Here is a 20,496-nt window from a genome sequence, read left to right on the forward strand (position 1 = left end):
ACCATCTTAGCCATTTTTTGGTTTACGGTTCAGTAGAGTTAAGTATATTGATATTATTTTTTTTTATTTTTTTGTTTTAATTAGTTATACATAACAGTAGAATGCATTTATGCACTTTGATATATCATACATAGATGAGATATAACTTCATTTTTTCTGTGTACTTGTTGCAGAACCATATTGCTCATGTAGTCACATACAGTAGTAATGTCTGTTTCATTCTACTGTATTTCCTAGCCCCAATTCCCCTCCCCATCCCATCACTTTCCTCTACCTAATCTAAGGTAACGCTATTCTTCCCTAGTGCCCCCCACCTTATTGTGAATTAGCATCCGCATATTAGAGAATACATTCGGTCTTTGGTAGTTCCATTCCCAGTTTTCTGAGGAATCTCCATACTGCTTTCCATAGTGATTGCACTGATTTGCAGTTCCTGAGTGTTCCTTTTTCCCCACATCCTCGCCAACATTTATTGTTGCCTGTATTCTTATCTATCTATCTATCTATCTATCTATCTATCTATCTATCTATCTATCTATATTTATTTATGTGGTGCTGAGGATTAAACCCAGTGCCTCACACATGCAAGGCAAGCACTCTACCGCTAAGCCACAACCCCAACCCCTTGTTGCCTATATTCTTGATGATTGCCATTCTGACAGGAGACTGAAATCTTAGGAGTTTTGATTTGCATTTCTCTAATTGCTAGAGATGTTGAAAACTTTTTCATACATTGTTGATCAGTTGTATTTCTTCTTCTGTAAAGTGTCTGTTCAGTTCCTTAGCCCATTTATTGATTGGGTTATTTGTTGTTTTGGTGTTAAGTTTTTTGAGTTATTTATATATCCTAGAGATTAATGCTTTATTGAAAGTGCATGTGGTAAAGATTTTCTCCTAATCTGTAAGCTCTCACTTTATATTATTGTTTCCTTTGCTGAAAAGAAGCTTTTTAATTTGAATCCATCCTATTTATTGATTCTGATTTTACTTCTTATGCTTTAGGAGTCTTGTTAAGGAAGTCAGATCCTAGGCTGACATGGTGAAGAATTGGGCTTATTTTTTTCTTCTGTTAGGTGCAGGATCTCTGTTCTAGTGCCTAAGTCTTTGATCCATTTTGAGTTGATTTTTGTGCAAGGTGAGAGATAGAGGTTTAATTTCATTTTGCTACATATGGATTTCCAGTTTTGCCAGCACTATTTGTTGAATAGGCTATCTTTTCTCAAGTGAATGTTTTTGCCACCCTTGTCTAGTGTGAGATAACCATATTTTGGTGAGTTTATCTTTGTGTCCTCTATTCTGTACCATTGGTCTACAAGTCTATTTTGGTGCTAATACCATGCTGTTTTGTTACTGTAGCTCTCTAGCATAGTTTAAGGTCTGGTATTGTGATGCCTCTCACTTCACTTTTCTTGCTAAGGATTGCTTTAGCTATTATGGATCTCTTATTTTTCCAAATAAATTTCATGATTGATTTTTCTATTTCTATGTAGAATCTCCCATGCTCCTGGATAGGCAGAATTAATATTGTCAAAATGGCCATATTACCAAAACGTTATACAGGTTTAATGCAATTCCTGTTAAAATCTCAGTGATATTCTTCATAGAAATAGAAAAGGCAATCATATATTATTATTATGTAGCCAATCTCCATAAATTTTTTCATCCTGCAAAACTGAAGCTCTGCACACATTAAACAATTCCCTGGGCTGGGGTTGTGGCTCAGTGGTGGAGTGCTTGCCTCGCATGCGTGAAGCCCTGGGTTTGATCCTCAGCACCATATAGAAATAAATAAGTAAAAATAAATATATTGTGTCCATCTACAACTAGGGAAAAAATTTTAAAAACAAAAACAAACAAAAAAACAATTCCCTATTTCTCCCTGCCCTCAGCCTCAGACACTCACCATTCTACTTTCCATGCCTTGGAGCTGGACTACTCTTGAATATCTTGTGTAAATGAAGTCAAAGAGTGTTTGTCCTTTTGTGACTGTCTTACTTAATATTACATAATATTCTCAGAGTTCATCTATGTTGTACCATGTGTTAGAATTTTCTTCCTTTTTCAGGACGAATAATATTCCTTTGAACGTATGTGCCACGTTTTGTTCATCTGTCATGGGACATTTGGGTTGCTTCTACATTTTGACTCTTATGAACATTGCTGCTATGAACATGGGTGTACAGCTATCTCTCAAAACCCTGTTTTCAGTTCTTTTGGATATATTCCCAAAAACTGTACTGCTAGATCATGTGGTAATCCTGTTTAAAATGTTTTTAGGAATCATCATACTGTTGTCCATAGAAACATAGGGAATCTTGATTTCCTGTTTTACTTAGATGGTAACTTCACTGAAATCCTGGTAGTTTGCTTCTTGGCCTCCAATTCTTCCAATATTAGGAAGTATTATATATAAACTTTTGCTTTCCCAGTTGTCCTCTGTACTGTGTGTGGATTCCAACCCCTCTCTGCCCTACCTTCATATCTCAATCCTATTGAAACAGTTAAACCTCCTACATTTTCCACTTAAATTGTTTGAAGATCTGGAGAAGTAGTTGGAGATTGGAGATTCAGGTGGTCACAAAGGGAAATTACTAATAATATGTATGTAATTTTAGGTCCTCTCTTGTCTGTGACTTTTTCCTAATAAAATTCCATGACCTTTAGGTAGTGAGCTTTCCGTCTTCACTCACCTTCCTCAGAACTTTCACTAACTGAAACCCCTGAGGTTTTGTGTTCAACTTGTTGGACAGTAATTTTTGCTTACTGGTATTTTTTACTTCTTAAGTGAAATTAATCTCATTTTGCATTTATTGGGATTGCATAGAACATATTTAATTAGTTCAGTCTGCACTAAATTAAGAAATATAAGGGAGAAAAGGATTAGCAGTTTAAATATTCCCTTCTCTCTCAGTAAGTATGTGCCCTGGAGTTAACAGGAGATGGAGATTGGGACTATACTGTCTCTTTAGTGTCTCTGGCTGTCCTGAATATGATTCAGTGCTGATTTTAACTGTATATACAGTTGGTCACTGGCTGTAGACCCTACTTTCCATGTAGGATGTATGCTGTTTCCTTAAATAAATCATAAATTCATAAGATTATCTTCCTTGCACCTCCAGGTCAGGAGGCAGTATCTATCCATCTGAGCAAATGTAATCTAACTCTACCCCTGGTCCAGCCACAAACCTGGCCTTCCACTGATCTTCTGGTCCTCAGTAAATAGCACTGCCATTCACCCAGCCTCTCAAGAGGAAATCTGGGGATCACGTTTTGATCGCTCCCTTTTCTCTAGCATAGTTTCTCATCTACCAGTATCTGTACTTCTCTCAACCTCCACACTGCTGTTCTTTTCCAATGCTCACTTTTTCCTCAGACAGTTGCATTTGCCTTGAATCTGACCTCACTGTTTGTTCTTTCTCCCTTCAAACCTATTTTCTATATAGAACAGAAGGGCCTTTTTAAAACAGGTGAGATTAACTTAATTCCCTGCATAAAATCCTTTTGTCATTTATCATCACACTTAAAATCATCTTTCTTACAATAGTTTAAAGCACCAAAAAGACCTGATCCAGCCCACGTCTCCAGTCTCACCCCTTGCTGCTTTCCTCCTTTTATTCAACCCTAATCCCACAGGCCTTTCTCTAATCCCCAGGCCTTTTCTTGCTCCTGGGCCTCAATACTTGTTCTTCATTCTGCTTAGAAAGCACGCAAGCAAATGTCAACAGATACTTGCAGAGTGAATGAGTGCTTCATAAGGACAGAAACTGTACTAAATGCCACCTTCCCAAAGTGGCTGTGATGTGTGGGTGCATACAGGCTAGAGTGCTTAGTGCAATGATTCTCACATCCTATAATACACAGGACAAGACCCACAGCAAAGCATCATCCAACCCCAAATGTGAGTACTGCTGAGTATGTAAACTCTGCTTAGGCTAATAGAGTTGAGCTCAGAGAAGTCAGGGTTTTTATTCTTGTGGGGTTTTTTGGTACTGAGAATTGAACCTAGGATCTTGTGTATGTTAAGTAAGTACTCTACTACTGAGCTACATCCCCATCCCAAGAAGTCAGTTTAGTAGCTCTGCTGGGCCTTCAAGTCTATTGTATTACATTAAAAGCTTACTTGACTATGAGGAAAAGGAATCCTCCTGATGAAAACCACCCTCCCTTGACCTCAGAAATGCTTCTCTCTAGAAGGGTAAACGTACCTAGTCCACAAACTTATGAACCAAGACTTCCTTGATGGTGGGCACCTTGCTCATTTTCTCATAATGCTCAGCTGCTGTACATTTCTTTTCCTGATGATAAAGTAGCTCACTGACCACTGAAGTTGAAGGCATCCCTCTGGATCAGGTTAGAAATCCCTCTCTCTCCCTCCTACCACTTCAGAGGTTTCTTGAGTGAACAACTTTTTCATGATAACCAGGATTCTTCCTTTTGTGGAGACATGGTTCATGCATACATATTCATACACCTTAAAAATAACACTATAATGGTGATCATAAGCCTAAATTCATTTTATAAATACCCAACTATCCATTCTTTGAGACTAATGTACATAGGAAAGACACTTGGCTTCCTTTGAATAAAGCAAGGGCAAACTGGACAGATTCACCCAGGAAATGACCTAAGTGGAAGCTGAAGCATTTGTTAAAGTGTTACCTGATTTGGGTCATTTGGGAAATACTTAGGAAAACAAGAGTGTGCTTACATTACTTCACCTATTTTAAAAGAGTGTGCCTCTTAAAGCAACACAAAGGAGCTCAAAACTGTACCTCTGAAGATGGGAATTTATAGAACATGTGCAGTTGGGAGACTATCAAGGATAAACCTCTGGAGGGTCATAACTAACAAAGCTAATACCTTCAAGAATCACCAAATTATTCTTTTGAGACATCTAACGGCACAACTTACTCTTAGATGTAAACCACAAACACTGAAAATTTAGCTTTAAGGCAAAAAGGGCAAACTTGGTAATAAGGACTATACTTCTTAAAGCACCCAAGGGATAATAATTATTTGTCTTTGCCATACACCTGTCATTGTTGGGAAGTGTGGTAAGATGATTAGCCAAAAAGCATAGTCTCTGGAAAAATCATCAGAGACCACTAAGGAAAGTAAGTGCTGCTAAGGAACATGCCACAAAAAAAGGAAAGAAAGAAAAAAAAAAAACAAGAAGAGTAGGTACTCAGAGGCATAGGAAAGATTCTAAAAGAGCAGTGCCAAGAGATGGCTAGAAGGAGTGAGGAGAGATGCCAACACAGAGAGATGCCGCAAATTGCCCACGTAGAGCATACCATCCATTAACACGGTAGACAAATTTCTTAAGGAGTAATTACAAAGCACTTCACAGCATCCTTGTTAGATGAGTTGTCTTATTAGCTCCATTTTAGAAGTGAGAAAATGAAGGCTCAGAAAGGTGAAGTAATTTTCTAAGTCACTAGCCTACTCTTGGTTACAAAGCATGTGACCTGACAGTTGTCCTGGGCTCCTCACCTCAGTGCTTGTGACAGTTTGGGCTGGATAATTCTTTGTTCTGAAATGTTGTATTGTGCCTTGTAGAGCGTTGAGCAGAATCTTTGGCCTCTACTATGTGCTGGTAGTTCCCACTTTCAGTTTTGACTCTCAGAAATGTTCTAGACATTGCCCGATATCCCCCAGAGGTACAGTTACTGACTTAAAGACTGAAGTTTATCAGTGTGAGTCTGGTGGAAACCAAGAACGTCCTCTTGTCCCACTGCTGTCAGTCCCAGGGGTGGGGGCCGGGGTATTGTTTAAAGGGAAAATCCATAACAGTTTTGAACTTTACAAACCTGATGCTCAGAACCTTCCAGCAATATAGTGAAAAAGGAAAGTCCAAAAAGGTTCATAGCATGGTGGGTGGGTAGTGACGTCATTGTTTCACTCAGCTGTGCGTCCAACAAATAATAGCTCCAGGGAGAATGGTTTCATAGAGGCATCAGTGTTTTCAATGGAGCAGATTTAGAGGAAAGATTCTGAGTTTCCTCAAATGAGTTTGGGAGATGATAAATTCACACAAATCACATGGCCTGTCAGTAGGTGAGGAGGAACAGGCAGATGGTCTGTCACAAGCATATCCAGTCTTAAGACTTGTATTCATTGGGCATCTTACCTTGTCCACCAGCCCATTTGCAAGGAGTTTCACTGTTTACTTTCACTATGGAGTTAACTATTGCCTTGCAAGTAATGTTTATCTCAGCCCGCAAGGTAATTGCCTTAAATTTAAAATCAAATCAACAAACTTTTGCATTCCGGCAAGGCTATGTAGGAGATAGAACAGCATGGTTTACTTAAAAAGATAAATAGCAATCAAGGCAACATTTCTTAGGTGCCAAATGAGTGGTTCAGATAATAAATACTGTGGGATGAGAGGATGGAAAGATTGCCATGGCCTGGAATCGTCAGGGAGAACTTTGCAGAGGGAGTTGGGGAGCTGAGCCCTGATGGACGAGGAGAAATGATATGAAGTCTTTGCTGTAGACTGAGAATTGCACTTTGGTTAATTCGCTTAGCATGCTGATGTAAAAAGTATCTTTTAAGTGATTATTTTAATACCATGTGGGGTTTGTTATCATGCAGTATGCCTAGTAACAGTTACAAAGTTCAGTTAGAAGCTCATTCATGATGACTGCTCAGAGTTCATTGTCAGCTCACCTAAGAACACTCCTGAATCAAGAGGTTTTGATCACTCTCAGGGATCCAAGGAGGCTCATAGGATTGATTTCACTGGCCCTTTGCTTCGTTTAGATCTTACAGAGTTGCCATTCTCTGAACAGTGATACCCTCTTAGGAAGCGGGGCTCAGGATTTGGAAAGACCTTACTGCAACTTGTCTGTGGGATGTTGGATGTCGCATAGCTCAGCAGGATTGTGGGAGGTTCAGTTATCAATAAAAGGGCTACAAGAGGCCTTCACTTGAGACACAGAAGGGTTTATTCCACAAACCCCAGCCATCCAGTAGACTTGTAATTCACACAAAATGTCCACACAAAATGGACACAGCAGATGTTCCTGGTCCTGGCTGCTGGAGGTGTTGAGTGGCAAATGAACAAACAAACTGCAGGGAGGGGGGTGGAGTGGCCACCCCAATCCTGTCTCTCAGGGCTTAGAGGGATAATTTTTTTTCCCTTCCTCCATTTGAAAATATAAACACTTTATAAACAGTTGTCACTTTTTGACTTTTAAAGATTCACAGTCTTTTCGTTTTGTTTACTTTGATGACCTTTGAAATAAGCTGCAACCAAAAGAGTAAAAGAAAAAAAAATTTCATCCTCATTTTTCAAAAAGAGGAGTCTGTTCGTTACCACAGCACACAGGAAGCCCACAGACTCCAAGGCTGCCACAGACCAGGCCCAGGTTTTTAAATTTTTTTGCCCCAAACCCTTTCTCTGGACAGCTCGGATAATGTGAGTTACCAGCCTGAAAACCAGATGCTGAATGCTCATCTATTTTCCATAATTAAAACTCTTTACAAGGCAAATTTTATAGCTGCCTTAAATTCTGGAAAGTGCAAATTAATTTAATAGCTTTACATGTCCTTGGACCTTGTTCGCTGGAAATCTCACTGCCACTCTCGAGAATGCTGCTGTGTGTCCACACCAGGGGCAGCCTTCTCTCCCCTCAATGGTCTTCTCCTCTGATCTGCCCTTCCAGGGCCACAGGGCTGCAACTGAGATGTCAGAGGAGGACACCAGGGAGATGCCTTGGTGATATCATGAGGTCTTCGTTGTACTGATGTCTTGAAAATTCCTTGTCACCATCTTTTGGTGAAAAATACCACATAGCCACCTGTCCCAATAATTAGTATGTGGATTTTCATTCTAAGTATGGAGTTAAGAAATATATGATTTATTGTTTCTGGTTCCAAAAGTAATATACTCTTCCTTTGTGACCACACTGTATCTTGATTGTGGTAGAACTTACACAAATCCATACACTGGATAAAATTACCCCCTGCCACAATGCGTGTAAAAAATGGTGAAAACTGAATAAGATGCATAGCCTAGTTAACAGTAATGTTCCTGTTCATTTTCTAATTTTGATATAAACTAATATAAGGTAACACTGTTGGAATAAGCTGAAGGAAAGGTACACAGACTACTGTTTTTACAAATAAAATGAGTATAATTCTTTCAAAAGAAAAGATTTTAAAATAATATATTCTTACTGTAAAAGCTTTCTAAATTACAAAAATATGAACATTGAGTATAAGAATCCCACCCAGGCTGGAGATGTGGCTCAAGCGGTAGCGCGCTCACCTGGCATGCATGCAGCCCGGGTTCGATCCTCAGCACCACATACAAACAAAGATGTTGTGTCCGCTGAAAACTAAAAATAAATAAATAAATATTAAAAATTCTCTCTCTCTCTCTCTCTCTCTCTCTTTAAAAAAAAAAAAGAACCCCATCCCCCACTGTTAATAAAAATGAGATCACAGTGCCTTATAGCCTGTCTTCACTTAAAAGTGTGATTTGGGGCTGATATGGTGGCACATGCCTGTAATCCCAGCAATTGAGGAGGGTAAGGCAGGAGGATTGCAAGTTTGAGGCCAATTTCAGCAACTTAGCAAGATGCTCAGAAACTTAGTGAGATCCTATCTCAAAATAAAAGAATTAAAAAGGGCTAGAGATGCAGCTTAGTAGTAAAACAACCCTGGGTTCAATCTCCAGCACATCTCTTCCTCCACAACACCCCCCAAAAAAAGTATGATTTTGGGATATTTCCAGTTCTGTCCATATATATCTCCAACACTTCTTTTGAATGGCCATATAGTTTGGCTCCACGTGTAGGAATATCCCATGATTGATTTCATCTGTTTTGTATTGGTCATTTCTAAACTTTCCTGGTACAACCAGTGTTGCTGAAGGTTATCCTTGAGCATCTGTATCTTAGTCTGCCCCTGGAAGGATGTCTGCAAATAAACTCCTAGAAGTAGATATTGCAAGATTGAAGAAAGTATATGTTTTCCATTCTGATGGCAACTGCTAGACTTCTAGGTTGCTGCTTTGCCCCAGTACCATGGGGGACACATTGTGTATGCAACAACATGGCTCTACTGGTTACTCTCCAAAGAGGTAGTGCCTATTTATATTCCCACCAATGATGAGTGAGTATTTATTTTCTTATCCAGATATTAATTAGGTCTTACCCATTCAATAAAAAAAGATTCTGTGCCAGATTTATGAGTTTAAAAAAATTGTGGCACTTCTTTAAACAATAATGAAATTAAACATTTTCTCATGTTTATTGGCTATTTGTATTTCATCTGTGAATTGTTTGTTTATATTATTTGCTAAATATTTGCAGTTCCCAAAGTGTATGCCAAGGCATGGGATATTTTAAATTTGGGGGAGAAGCATAGTGACACTTGCCATCTGTCAGATGATATGTGAACTACTTACTTGAAGTAATTTAGAGTTAACAACATTGGCTTATATTACATTCCTTTTGATAGTAGTAAAACTGAGTATTTGATAGTTACTGTGATAAAAAAAAAACAAGTGCCATGAGAAATCAACATGGAACAGGAATTAAAGTGGTACAGTCTAGTGATTCTAAGGCTTGGGCAGTTATGAAGTATCCAATAGGCACACAGGTCCCATGAGTTAAGTATTGTGGTTATTTAAGAATGAAGTAATACACAATAAGTTCTTTTAACTTTTATGTGTCATTTTTTAAAACAACCATTACTTTGTAAAGGCATAAATACTTATTGGGTTGTTTGGATATACCTACTTAATGAAACTATTAGGTATTTCCTTTGGTCAAGGGAGCACCATGAAAATATTATTGAGGTACTGAACGTGCTATGAACTGAAAAACTCTTAGAATCCCGGCCATATTTAACTTTATTTTTGTTATTGATAAGGAATCAGCAAATATTTTCCCCAGTTCTACCTTCACTATTGAATATTCACAGTAGATTTTGGTATGCAGAAGTTCTCAGTGCTTTTTACACAACCATACATCTTTTGTATCCATCATGGCTGCTTCTTTTGTGTGTCTGTGTGGAGGGTTGTGGATTGAACCTAGTGCCACTCTACCTCTGAGCCATTCCCAGCCCTTTTTATTTTGTATTTAAGATAAGGTCTTCTAAATTGCTGACAATGCCCTTGAACTTGTGATCCTCCTGCCTCAGCCTCCCCAGTAGCTGGAATTACAGAGGTGTGTCACCACACCCAGCTTCTTCATAAAAACCCTTTTTACCTGAAGATTATAAAACATTTTTTTTCTCTAGCATTTTTGTAGGTTCTTTTTTACATTGGACTCTTTTTTTTCTATCTGGAATTTATCTCAGTACAAGGCTTTAGGTAGTTTTCCAATTATAGTATTTCTCAAAGGACTGATTGGTTGTTTTAATATTTTTTTCTTGAATAAGTCAGTCTTTTCTCTACAGCCTGAATGTCATTTTTATCATGTATTCTATTTCTATATGCAGAATTTCCAGCAAGTTTATCTCTGGACCTTGTATATTCTATCTTATAGCACTTATATTTTTTCCACTTAAACTTCAGTTATTTATGCACATTTCTTATTTCCTTCACAAGATCATAGCTCATTATTAATTTCATCTTTGTATCTTATATACATTTTACTGTTTTTTCTTTTCTTCCCTCTCTGAATATTTTAAACTTCATATTATAGAAAACTTTAAGTGTATACAAGTAATATAATTAATCCCTGTGAATCCATCACTCAGCTTCAACAGTGATCAATTATTAACTGATTTCCTTTCATTTATTCTTCTGTCCACTTACCCCCTCCTGCATTGCTGTGTTGTTTGTTTTTTGGGGGGAGCGGATACTGGGGATTGAACCTGGGGAACTTGACCACTGAACCATATCCCCAGCCCTTTTTTGTATTTTATTTAGGGACAGGGTCTCACTGAGCTGCTTAGTGCCTTGCTATTGCTGAGGCTGGCTTTGAACTTGAAGTCCTCCTGCCTCAGTTTCCCAAGCTACTGGGATTACAGACGTGAGCCATGGAACTCAGCTCTGTGTTGTGTTTTGACTGAACAAATTGTCTATTATTTTTCATTAATAAGTTTTGCTACATCAAAGAGTTCCTTTCAGATCTCGGTACTATCTTTAAGGAAACTCAATAGTTGAAGATCCAGATAGACAGAAAAGATAAATTAGCCAGTATAGAAAAGGGTTCTCCTAAGGAATCTAAACAGAGCCTTATTTTGCAAATAAATATAACTTAATTTTTTATACATAGTTTCTCATAAGTAAAATTAGAAATTCTTTGGTTAGAACCAATTTTATGTCAGTGTAGGGGCCTTTGACACTACTGCTGGGTGACAAGACTCCTAATTGTATTGAAAACTTGAAACATCAGGCCAGAGATGATCCAAGATAAATATATACTCACTCTAAAGCTGTTAGGTTGTCAGGAATGGGGAGTCATCTCCTGTGGCCACAGAACTGGTTTATGCAATAGAGAATGTAGGAAGTGAAACTAGAAAGGTTAGTTGAATCTTCAGTTCCCAGTAAGTTCTTGAGAAGATTGAAAGTCATTGACAGATTTTGAACTTGGGAGTGATACCTCTGAGCTTGGCTTTAGAACTTCTGACAACTGTGTAAAATCAGTGTGGGAAAGGGGAGACCTGCCAGATTAGGTTGTTCTCATCATCTGTGTGCAAGGTCTTTTGGATTCTGAACAGGACTGTGGGAATGTTCTGGAAATGAGGGGTAGATTTGAGACACAAAGTGAATTGCTCATTTCTCACAGAGTTGGTATTTTTGTACATTTTAGTCCTTAAAGATATTTATGGCCTATTTCCTACGATTCTCTTCCCCCAGCCAGAGCTAGGTAGGAAGCAGTTACACTTTGTAATTAGTGTCCTCTTCCTGGTAGCATCAACATAATATAGGTGAAGTCACCTTTTTGGAACTTACCAAGACCTTCCTAAGGATGTGGTCTCATCTGGTAGACAGGGAGCAACCACTTGAAATGCTTCCTGGCCTGCCCTCTGGGTTCAGTTGGTGGGTGAGTGTGGGTGGCACATGCCCACTAAGTCCTTCTTCTAGGGAATAACTGGACCAAGGGGCTCCAGGTTCTTAAGGTTCTGTCTGTAGCCCACACTGACCCTCAAGACTGGTAATAGTTGGTCTGTCAATAAAAAATAGGACATGAGCTCTCTGTTCTTGTGACATAGGCAGGTACATACGTCCTGCAAGCATTGCCCTGAATTTGGAAGTCTGTAGCAGAGGGGTGCTCCTGAGAAAACACAGTTGGGCTGGGATTTGATTGATCTGCCTGAAGCAGAAAACAAATCCTAACCCACCTTGTTATGATTAGAAATGACATATAGGTTAGACAACTTTTCTCTCTCTTGCTTTCCCATCTCCTCCACACACATATGCAAGCACAGATCTGCCTTTTAAATGACTTTTGCTGTATCCGTTTCCCAGCAGTTATGTGATTAGGCATGTTTCTGTGAATTAGAAAGTTTAGATCCCTCCTTCAACCTCCCCCCACCCCCAGCTTGCAATCTGACTTACAGCCATAAAATACTTCTGCCTGCCTGCCTGCCTTTAGTTCTGTTTGTATGAATTAAGTCGACAGGATAAATATTCACATTCCCAACTACAGGCTGAAACAATGTTTGCCTGTTCTGCCCAGTGAGTCGAGAAAAAAAGGGGGCCTGACATCACCCTATACTGTACATTCCCGGCATAGATCATTTATTTAAGTCCCTGAAAAAATACAGATGTTTTACCAGCCGAAATAAAACCCTGTGTAAACACTGAGCTTGGAAAAATGCAGCACTGACTTAGCTGGGGGGTTAGAGCAAAGCAGAGAGAAGAGGCAGAAAGGCAGAGACAGGACTTTTATACTTGGCTGAATGTGATAGGGTCAGAAGTACGCACTCACAGTCTGCATGCTGCAAAAGGAAAAGACTGAATTTGCTTTTAAGAAAATACAGTTTCAAAAGTGGAGGAACTGGTTGATCTTGAAGAGTTTGGGATTGCTAATGGTTCCAGTTCATTCACTCCATAGAGATCTAGCCTTTGAAACGAGAATCTCTTTTCTTACTAGCGTTGGCCTTTTTCATGGCCTGTCTCACTGTCCTGTTATTGCTGGATCCTGCTGGTTTCTGGAGCTCAGCTGCTGTTGATTTTATAAGGGGGAAAATTGCCTGGAAGCCATGCTTGGTGAAGAGGAAAACCCATCTCAGCGTTGCATTCCCAAACAGCCATATATCATCTTGATCTTGTCTAACACAAGTCACTATTTTAGTCCAGCAGCGTAAACCAGACATATTTTACTGGTGCAGTGTGAGTTTTTTCAGGGAACTGCCTCATGACTCCTTTTAAGCCGGTGGCATTTATTCAGAGAGCCTTATATTTTGCTCTCTGGAGTTGCTTTTAAGATTTTGTACTGCCCAAGTGGACCCTGAGCTTTGCACAGATGCCTGGGGCTCCCCTGGCCCTCTCTGTTTAGAGTTGGGGCTGGGGTTGGGGACAGAGGGCAACCACTTCCAGGTTCTCCACATGGAGTTTCATTGAGCCTTGTGTCTTAGTGGCAAGAAATCCAGCACATTCTCTGGCCCCCTTCTGCATTTCCTGCTTCTTCAGTGACCACCCCTCTCCAAGGCAGGGCTGACCGTCCCATGCCTGTAATAGTCATGGGCAGTGCTGTTGGTCTTCTGTACTTTTGATCTCTTTGTGATTGGGCATAAGGCAACAAAGCTTTTCTTTGTTTTCTTTTGTTGACAACTCTTAAGTCTACCCCTCACCCTTCTCCGAGGGGCATGCTGTAGCTAGGGGTAATAACTATCTGTTCTCTGTTTGTTCTGATGTGATTATTAATTGAGCTTTCTTTCCTCACAGAAGAATTCCTGGTTTTGCCCTCATTAGAGCAGCCATAACCTTGATGTTCCCAGCCAGACTCTTTAAGTCCCCTCCCTCATTCTCAGACCTGTTGTGTATTATCTTGTGAACCTGGTCCTGAAAGATGCCCCTGGTTCACCAGCTGCCCCTCAGCTCCGTGTCCACAGCAGTTGTCAAGCCCTACCTTGCAGCCCCCAGAAGAATGGATCCTTTCCTCTGAATCCACTGCTACTGGAGTTGAGATGGGGTAGGTGAGATGGGAAAGTTGCAAAATGAGAGCCCTGCTCAGGCCAGGTAGCTAAGTGAGCCAAGAAGGGCAGTGAGGATAAACCCATGGCCCTCTCTGTCCACATTTGCTCAGCCACAGCCAGGTGACTGTCAGCCAGCAAGAAGGTGGGCCAGCTACAGCTAGATCTTTTGACTTTCCAAAAGAACTGGGGAATCAGGATGATTTCCATGTGATCTCCCAATTCATAAATGTTGGTTTAAAAGTACTTCAGGGGCCAAGTAAAGCCTCAGCCCACAGACTGTTGGCCTTGAGCCCTGGTTTCAATGCGCCCATCTCTTGTCTAGACTCTTGCTGTGGTCCTGGCCCTCCACACCTTACCCCCACCCCCCGACTTTTCCTCTCCAGGTCACAGCTCCCCCACTGAAGTGCTCTCCGAAGAGGCCTCTGCTGTCCACAGGGCAATGCTCATCCCAGCAGGTTACCTTTAAGTACTTTCTCAGTCTGACCCCACCACCCTATGCACACCCTGGCTGTGCTCTTGTCACACAGGATGCTTGCTGTCCCCCAAGCTGTATCAACATGTATGTTTTTTAATGACTAGACTATTTTCAAGAATAATTTTAGATTTATCAAAAAATCAAATTGATAGTATTGGAAGTTCCCATATACTAACATAAAGTCCATAGTTTATGTTAAGATTCACTCTTTCTGTTGGCAATGCCGATATTTTGATACCATTTAAATTTTTTTTTTTTTTTGTCACAGTGGCATGCACCTGTAATCCCAGGGGTTCAGGAGGCTGCGGTAGGAGGATCACAAGTTTAAAGCCAGCCTTAGCAAGTTTGGTGAGGCCCTAAGCAATTTAGCAAGACTGTGTCTCAAAATAAAAAATAAAAAGGGCTGGGAATGTAGCTTAGTGCATAAGCACTTCTGGGTTTAATCCCTGGTACCAAAAATAAATAAATAAATAAATAAAAAGATATAAAATAAAAGAGAAAGTGATGGTCATGCAGCTGAGCAAAACAGCAATTTAGAAGGCTGAGACAGGAGGAGCAAAAGTTGGAGGCCAGCCTGGGCAACTTAGTGAGACACTGTTTCAAAGTAAAAATTAGAAGGTCTGAGGATATAGTTCAGTGGTAGAGCACCCCTTAAGTTCAGTCCCCAGTGTCACCAAACAACAACAACAAACCCCACCAAACTTCTCAGAGTTCTCATGTGTGTTTAGTTAATTACCCTCCACCTTGGGTCTAGCAGCTTTGGATTTTCTGTGCTTGGTTCAGGACAGTGTGGGATACAGGCTGTTTGCAAATTATCCCAGGCCTGGGCCCAACCATGCTCTTAGCCCAGAAGTTCTTCTGGATCAGAACTGTAGGCAAGAGGGAAAAGGAGAAGGAGTAGCCTTGCCTCTGGCAGCTTAAGAGCTGGTGGACAAATGACCTTTCAGGTTGGAGCTACCTAGTATGCCTGGATCTCACTGTAGATCCCAGTTCCAGAGGCCTGGCTGTATGCCTGAACCTCACACCAAAAGATGGCCTCTTTTTCCTTGAACCCAACACTAAATGTCATGTGAGGGTGGTTGTGTGTTCAAATATTTTCATAAAGAAAAAAATATTATCTAAAAATTACTAACTTACTTAATACATTTGCTTTTAAAACTTTTCTTCCCTCTCCCCTTCCTCTGTTTTTCTCCTCCCTGTCCTTTCTACTCCATTTCCTCTGTGACTGCTCCGATTCTGTGCTTCATTTATATTACTCTTGTCACTCTGCTTGCTTCTTTCTGCCAGTTCTTCTAAGTGTACCTCTCTGTCCATTTGACCCATGGAAACAGATCACTCTCCCTTCCTGATGAATAACCAGGATCACAATTGTTGTCTGGTTTCTGCCCAGGGTAACAGAACTGATGGGCCTGTAGGCTGATTTTCCTAAACCAGAGCTACCAAGCGTTTCAAAAACAGTCTTGTTTTTGCCAAGCAAGGTGAGCAAATATAGGACTAAGTTTAAACATCCATCAGGAGTTATTTTTGAAGTGATTGCTTCTAAATGAGAAGCATTTGAAAATCTCACAGCTTTCTTTACAAGTAAATTCCAAAGTCATGTATTTTGCTGGTGTCTGCTGATTAATTACAATCCTGTGACACCATGAAAAGCCCTGGTGGTTGGTTTTGTGCAGCTGTGGAGAAAAGAAAGCAAGGCCCAGTGACTGTGCCAGCTCTTTCAGGACAGTGGGGATTGAGGCTGAGGGAGGTATTTTTCCCTCTGGCAGTTACCACATAAGAACAGAAGCCCCAGCCAGACCCACTTCTGCAGACTCCAGGCCGGGTGGTTTGGGTCCCTGCGGGGGTGTGGTGAGGGAGCGACATCTGATCTGTTGCTTCTGAAATAACAGATCCTTTATTAGAGAAAGCATTTCCAGTCTCCACACTAGGACTGTGTGCATTCTTCTATACAGTTACTTCTGTTTCAGAAAAAAAAATAGTAGTAACATATAGCAGAGTAATCAAAACTTACTTTGATTCTCCAAACAGAATGTGCTCAGCATGTATTTCTTGGTAGTGATTGCAAATGTCTGACCCCAGAATACCTGGCAGGTCACCCAGCAAGGTTCTGACAGCTCTGGGGGGTTTTATTTGTTTGTTGTGTGGTTTTTTTTTTTTTGGTTTTTTTTTTGTTTGTTTTTTTTGGTGGAGGGGGGACTGGGAATTGAACCCAGGAGCATTCTACCTTTGAGCTATATCCCTAGACCCTTTTATTTTATTTTGAGATAGGGTCTCCTTAAATTGCCCTGTCTGGCCTTGAACTTATGATCCTCCTATTTCAGCCTTCCTAGTTCCTGGGGTTACAGGGGTGTACTGCTGTTCCTGACCTGATCTATTTTATCTTGGCCTGTCACATTTCTTATTACTCCTTTCCATATTGAACTCTCAATTTTTTACTACCGTGAGCCCAGCCCCTTGTTGGCAGATGGGAAAGAAGAAAAAGTTGATTCTGTTTACTTAAAAAAAATTATCTGCAGCTCCAGCAAAGGATCTGAATAGGGAAAGAAAACAAATACCATTAAAATAGGCTTCAAAGTTCTTGGTGCATTTATCTCTTCTTGCTTTCCTCCACCCACCTCTTCCCCTGGATTTAGATAAGGGAGCTGAGACCAAGGATTTCTCTGACATGTATCTTTCTCCTTGGCACTAGCTAAGGTCAAAGGCTCTTGCCCACCCCTTATTCTCTTTCATTCCCTGCAGATTTGTACTCCTCTCAGAGGCTTCATGGATGTCATTGCTGAGTGTGAATTGAGCACACACACTTGCACTTGGCCTTAGTCACTTATCTGTTGGAACTATGGCCATCATTCTAAATATAGGCACCAGAGAGACAACAGGACCTGCTTTGCTCTGTTTAATTCTAGTGTATAATGTCATGTAAGGCTGGGGGTTATACATCTGCATTGTTGTCCCCACTTCTGACCCCTAAGGATAGATATGCTAAATATATATAAAATTAAAATTATCATTATTCAATATTTGCAAGGCAAGCATTGGTGTGCCTGCTTTTTTAGTCAAAACTATTCTGATGAACCCACAGTATTAAACCAGCTTGGACACTCAAAATTATTTTTCCTATAAGAAGACTGACTTGAAAATGCACATTTTATTTTCATGTAAAACTACTGACATATTTGTGTTTCTTTGCTGAAATAAATGATAGATTGTTTCTAATAATAAATTTTTGTGTGGTCACAGAATAGTCCCCAATTTTTGGAATTGTGTGAGGGACACAGAGCACAACTATGGGTCAAGGCCGCAGGTTTGACACCACTCTCCCTCCTCCAAAATCAGCATGCTTTTCTGCAGAGAGCAGCACCACATTCTGCAGGTGTCTGTCTTCTCCAAGGGGAGTATTTGGAGGAAACCTAAAGACAGGAACTGAGCATTTAGGAAAGATACATTTTCACAGCAGGATGTTGCTTTTTCTCTCTCTTGGCTTAGGTTTTTCATTTGTTGAAAGCCTACACGGACTCCAAACACAGAACGAGTTCAGACTTTCTTCAGGAGCTGACTGACATCACTGTTTGTACCAAAGCCAAACTCTGGCTGGCCAAGAGGTATGTTAAAACCCCACGTTAGCAAGGAGTTATTGGGGTTAGCAGCACATTTGAAAGTTGCCATTATCTACTTGTGGAGAGTTTTAAAAGTCATTGGCATGAGTTTTCTAAACTTACTGGAGTATGTATCTTTGTAGAACTTTGGGTTGTAGTAAAGAAAGAAGAAAAATATTTTTCTGATGATTTTTCTAAAATTACTGAGTTACTAGGAGGGCATGTAATATGGATTTTAAAAAAAATCTATGTAGTTTTTTTTTCTTTAATATCTTTATTTATTTATTTTTATGTGGTGCTGAGGATCGAGCCCAACGCCTCACACATGTGAGGCAAGCGCTCTACCACTGAGCTACAGCCTCAGCCCCTGAGCTACAGCCCCAGCCCATAATATGGATTTTTACTGCCCACCAAGTAGCTAATACCCATTATGTGCCCTATGTTAGAAATAAACAGTGAAAGACAGTTATGCTCTCAATCATGTGCTACAAACTCTTAAGTACCCTGGCAGCTCACAGCTGTGGGATTGATGTCAGACTTGAGCAGCACTGAGACTCAGAGAGATATCCTAGGGCAAGAATAGGAACAGGAGAGGGAAGTCGCCATTTCCAGGTGGGCACTAGGATAGCTTGACAGTGCAAGGCAAAGAAGGGGGCTACTTTTTTTTTCATCCTTGCCATTGTTCATTTATTTTGGAACTTAGAACTTTTTGTATGTGAAAGATAAAGGAATAAAAAGAATTCTGCATTTAATATACAGGAAGGGTTGTCTGTAACACTGTGTTCAAATGTATGTTGGTGTACCTGATACTGGTAGGACGGTAAGTGCCCAGCGACTGGATCCAGAGGAGACCCACGCACTTCCTCACCACATTCCATGCTGCAGTCTGCTGAGAGAGCAGCCTCTCTTCTTTATTTTTTTAAAAAATGTGCTTATTTTTTACTTTCGTTAGGTCCCCAATCTTATATGGCAAATCAAGTAATGGGTGGCATGAGGCCCACAGATCATTTTGGTCCAAGAAAATATTGTTAAGCAAAGGCTACAGGCCAACTTTTGTCTTAGGAGAGGTGAGGATACACAGAGAGAAGTCGTTCTAGCTTTAAGGGCCACCAGAGGTAAAAGATATGTAAGTAGATGATTTTCATTCACCATTTTTAAGTGACAAATGTATGTGGTACAGGAGTAGCCCAGAGGAGGAAGCAGGGAGGGCTGACATTGAACCAGCCATCAAGAGATGATTTGAATTTCTGCCAAATTGGCCACATACGGTGTCATTACCTTGTAATTCCAGTGTCTTGAGAGGCTGAGGCAGGAAGATTGCAGGTTCAAAGCCAGCTTCAGCAACTTAGTGAGGCCCTGTCTCAAAATCAAAAATAAAGGAAGGGCTGGAGATGTGGCTCAGTGGTTAAGCACCCCTGGGTTCAATCCCCAATACAAAAAAAAAAAAAAAAAAAGAAAGAAAGAAAGAAAGAAAAGAAAAGAAATTTTTGCCAAATGGCCAAGGCAAAGAGGAGAATTCCAGACTTAAGTAATAGCATAAGCAGAACTATGGCAGTTTGAAATGACAGGATAGGTTTGAAGAAGTGTAAGAAAATTAGCTCTCCCCTGTGGCACAGAATAAGGCTGAGGAAACATGCAGAAGCCACAGAGAAAGTTCCTTAAGGAAGCTTGGGAAAGGGGAGCCAGTGGCAGATATCCCACACAGCAGGCCTTAGTGATTGACCAGCAATAGCTTTGGACAGGGATGTTGATGGGGAAATTCTCTAGCATCTAAAATGCCAACAAAGTTATGTTGAATCTCTCATTTTTAATCTAAATTTTGTTTTCTCCATTTTATTTAGAGGGTAAAAATTGCCTAACCATAAACTCTTCCCCTCAGCCTTGTCCTATTTGCCTTCAGTGGACTCTTAGCTCCCCCAAAACACATTTCCTGGGAGAACAGGGACTTGTGGTCACATTTGTACTCAGCTGGTTACCTATTAACAGGTCAAATCCTCTATAGCGAAGAAGTTTCTGGCTCCTTAGCTTGCTACTCTGTCATGGGTCTCATAGAAGGTCATTGCCCACCTGCTTCCTGAGTCCAGCCTTTCTTGTTGCCTGGGATGGAGAAGGCGTAGTGACCCACCAGGCATTGGCTCACAGAGTCACCCCAGCTTCCTGTTCAGCTTCCTGTTTGAATTTCTTTATAAGCCTTCCTGGTGGCCCCTATTATTACTCTCCAATTGGGCTTCTCATCATCTTCATCACTGTCCCACACCCTTCTCTTGATTTTTCTCCATGCCCTAGAAAATAAAGGCATGAATCACTGCAGTTCACTGGGCT

General features: G+C 40.4%; 1 protein-coding gene across 3 annotated transcripts in view; it reads left to right on the forward strand.

Annotated features, from left to right (window-relative positions):
* Thada (THADA armadillo repeat containing) overlaps nucleotides 1–20,496 on the forward strand; it is a 314,607-nt gene that overhangs the window by 204,073 nt on the left and 90,038 nt on the right. For all 3 annotated transcript variants that reach the window (XR_013429010.1, XR_013429011.1, XM_013358268.4), the window contains exon 30: nucleotides 18,065–18,180. Coding sequence is in view for 1 of the 3 variants with exons in the window: in XM_013358268.4 (XP_013213722.3) it covers nucleotides 18,065–18,180 (116 nt within the window). In the remaining 2 variants the exon portion in view is untranslated. The remainder of the gene's footprint in view (nucleotides 1–18,064; nucleotides 18,181–20,496) is intronic.

This window comes from Ictidomys tridecemlineatus, chromosome 12 (assembly GCF_052094955.1).
Source record: "Ictidomys tridecemlineatus isolate mIctTri1 chromosome 12, mIctTri1.hap1, whole genome shotgun sequence".
Taxonomy (NCBI): domain Eukaryota; kingdom Metazoa; phylum Chordata; class Mammalia; order Rodentia; family Sciuridae; genus Ictidomys; species Ictidomys tridecemlineatus.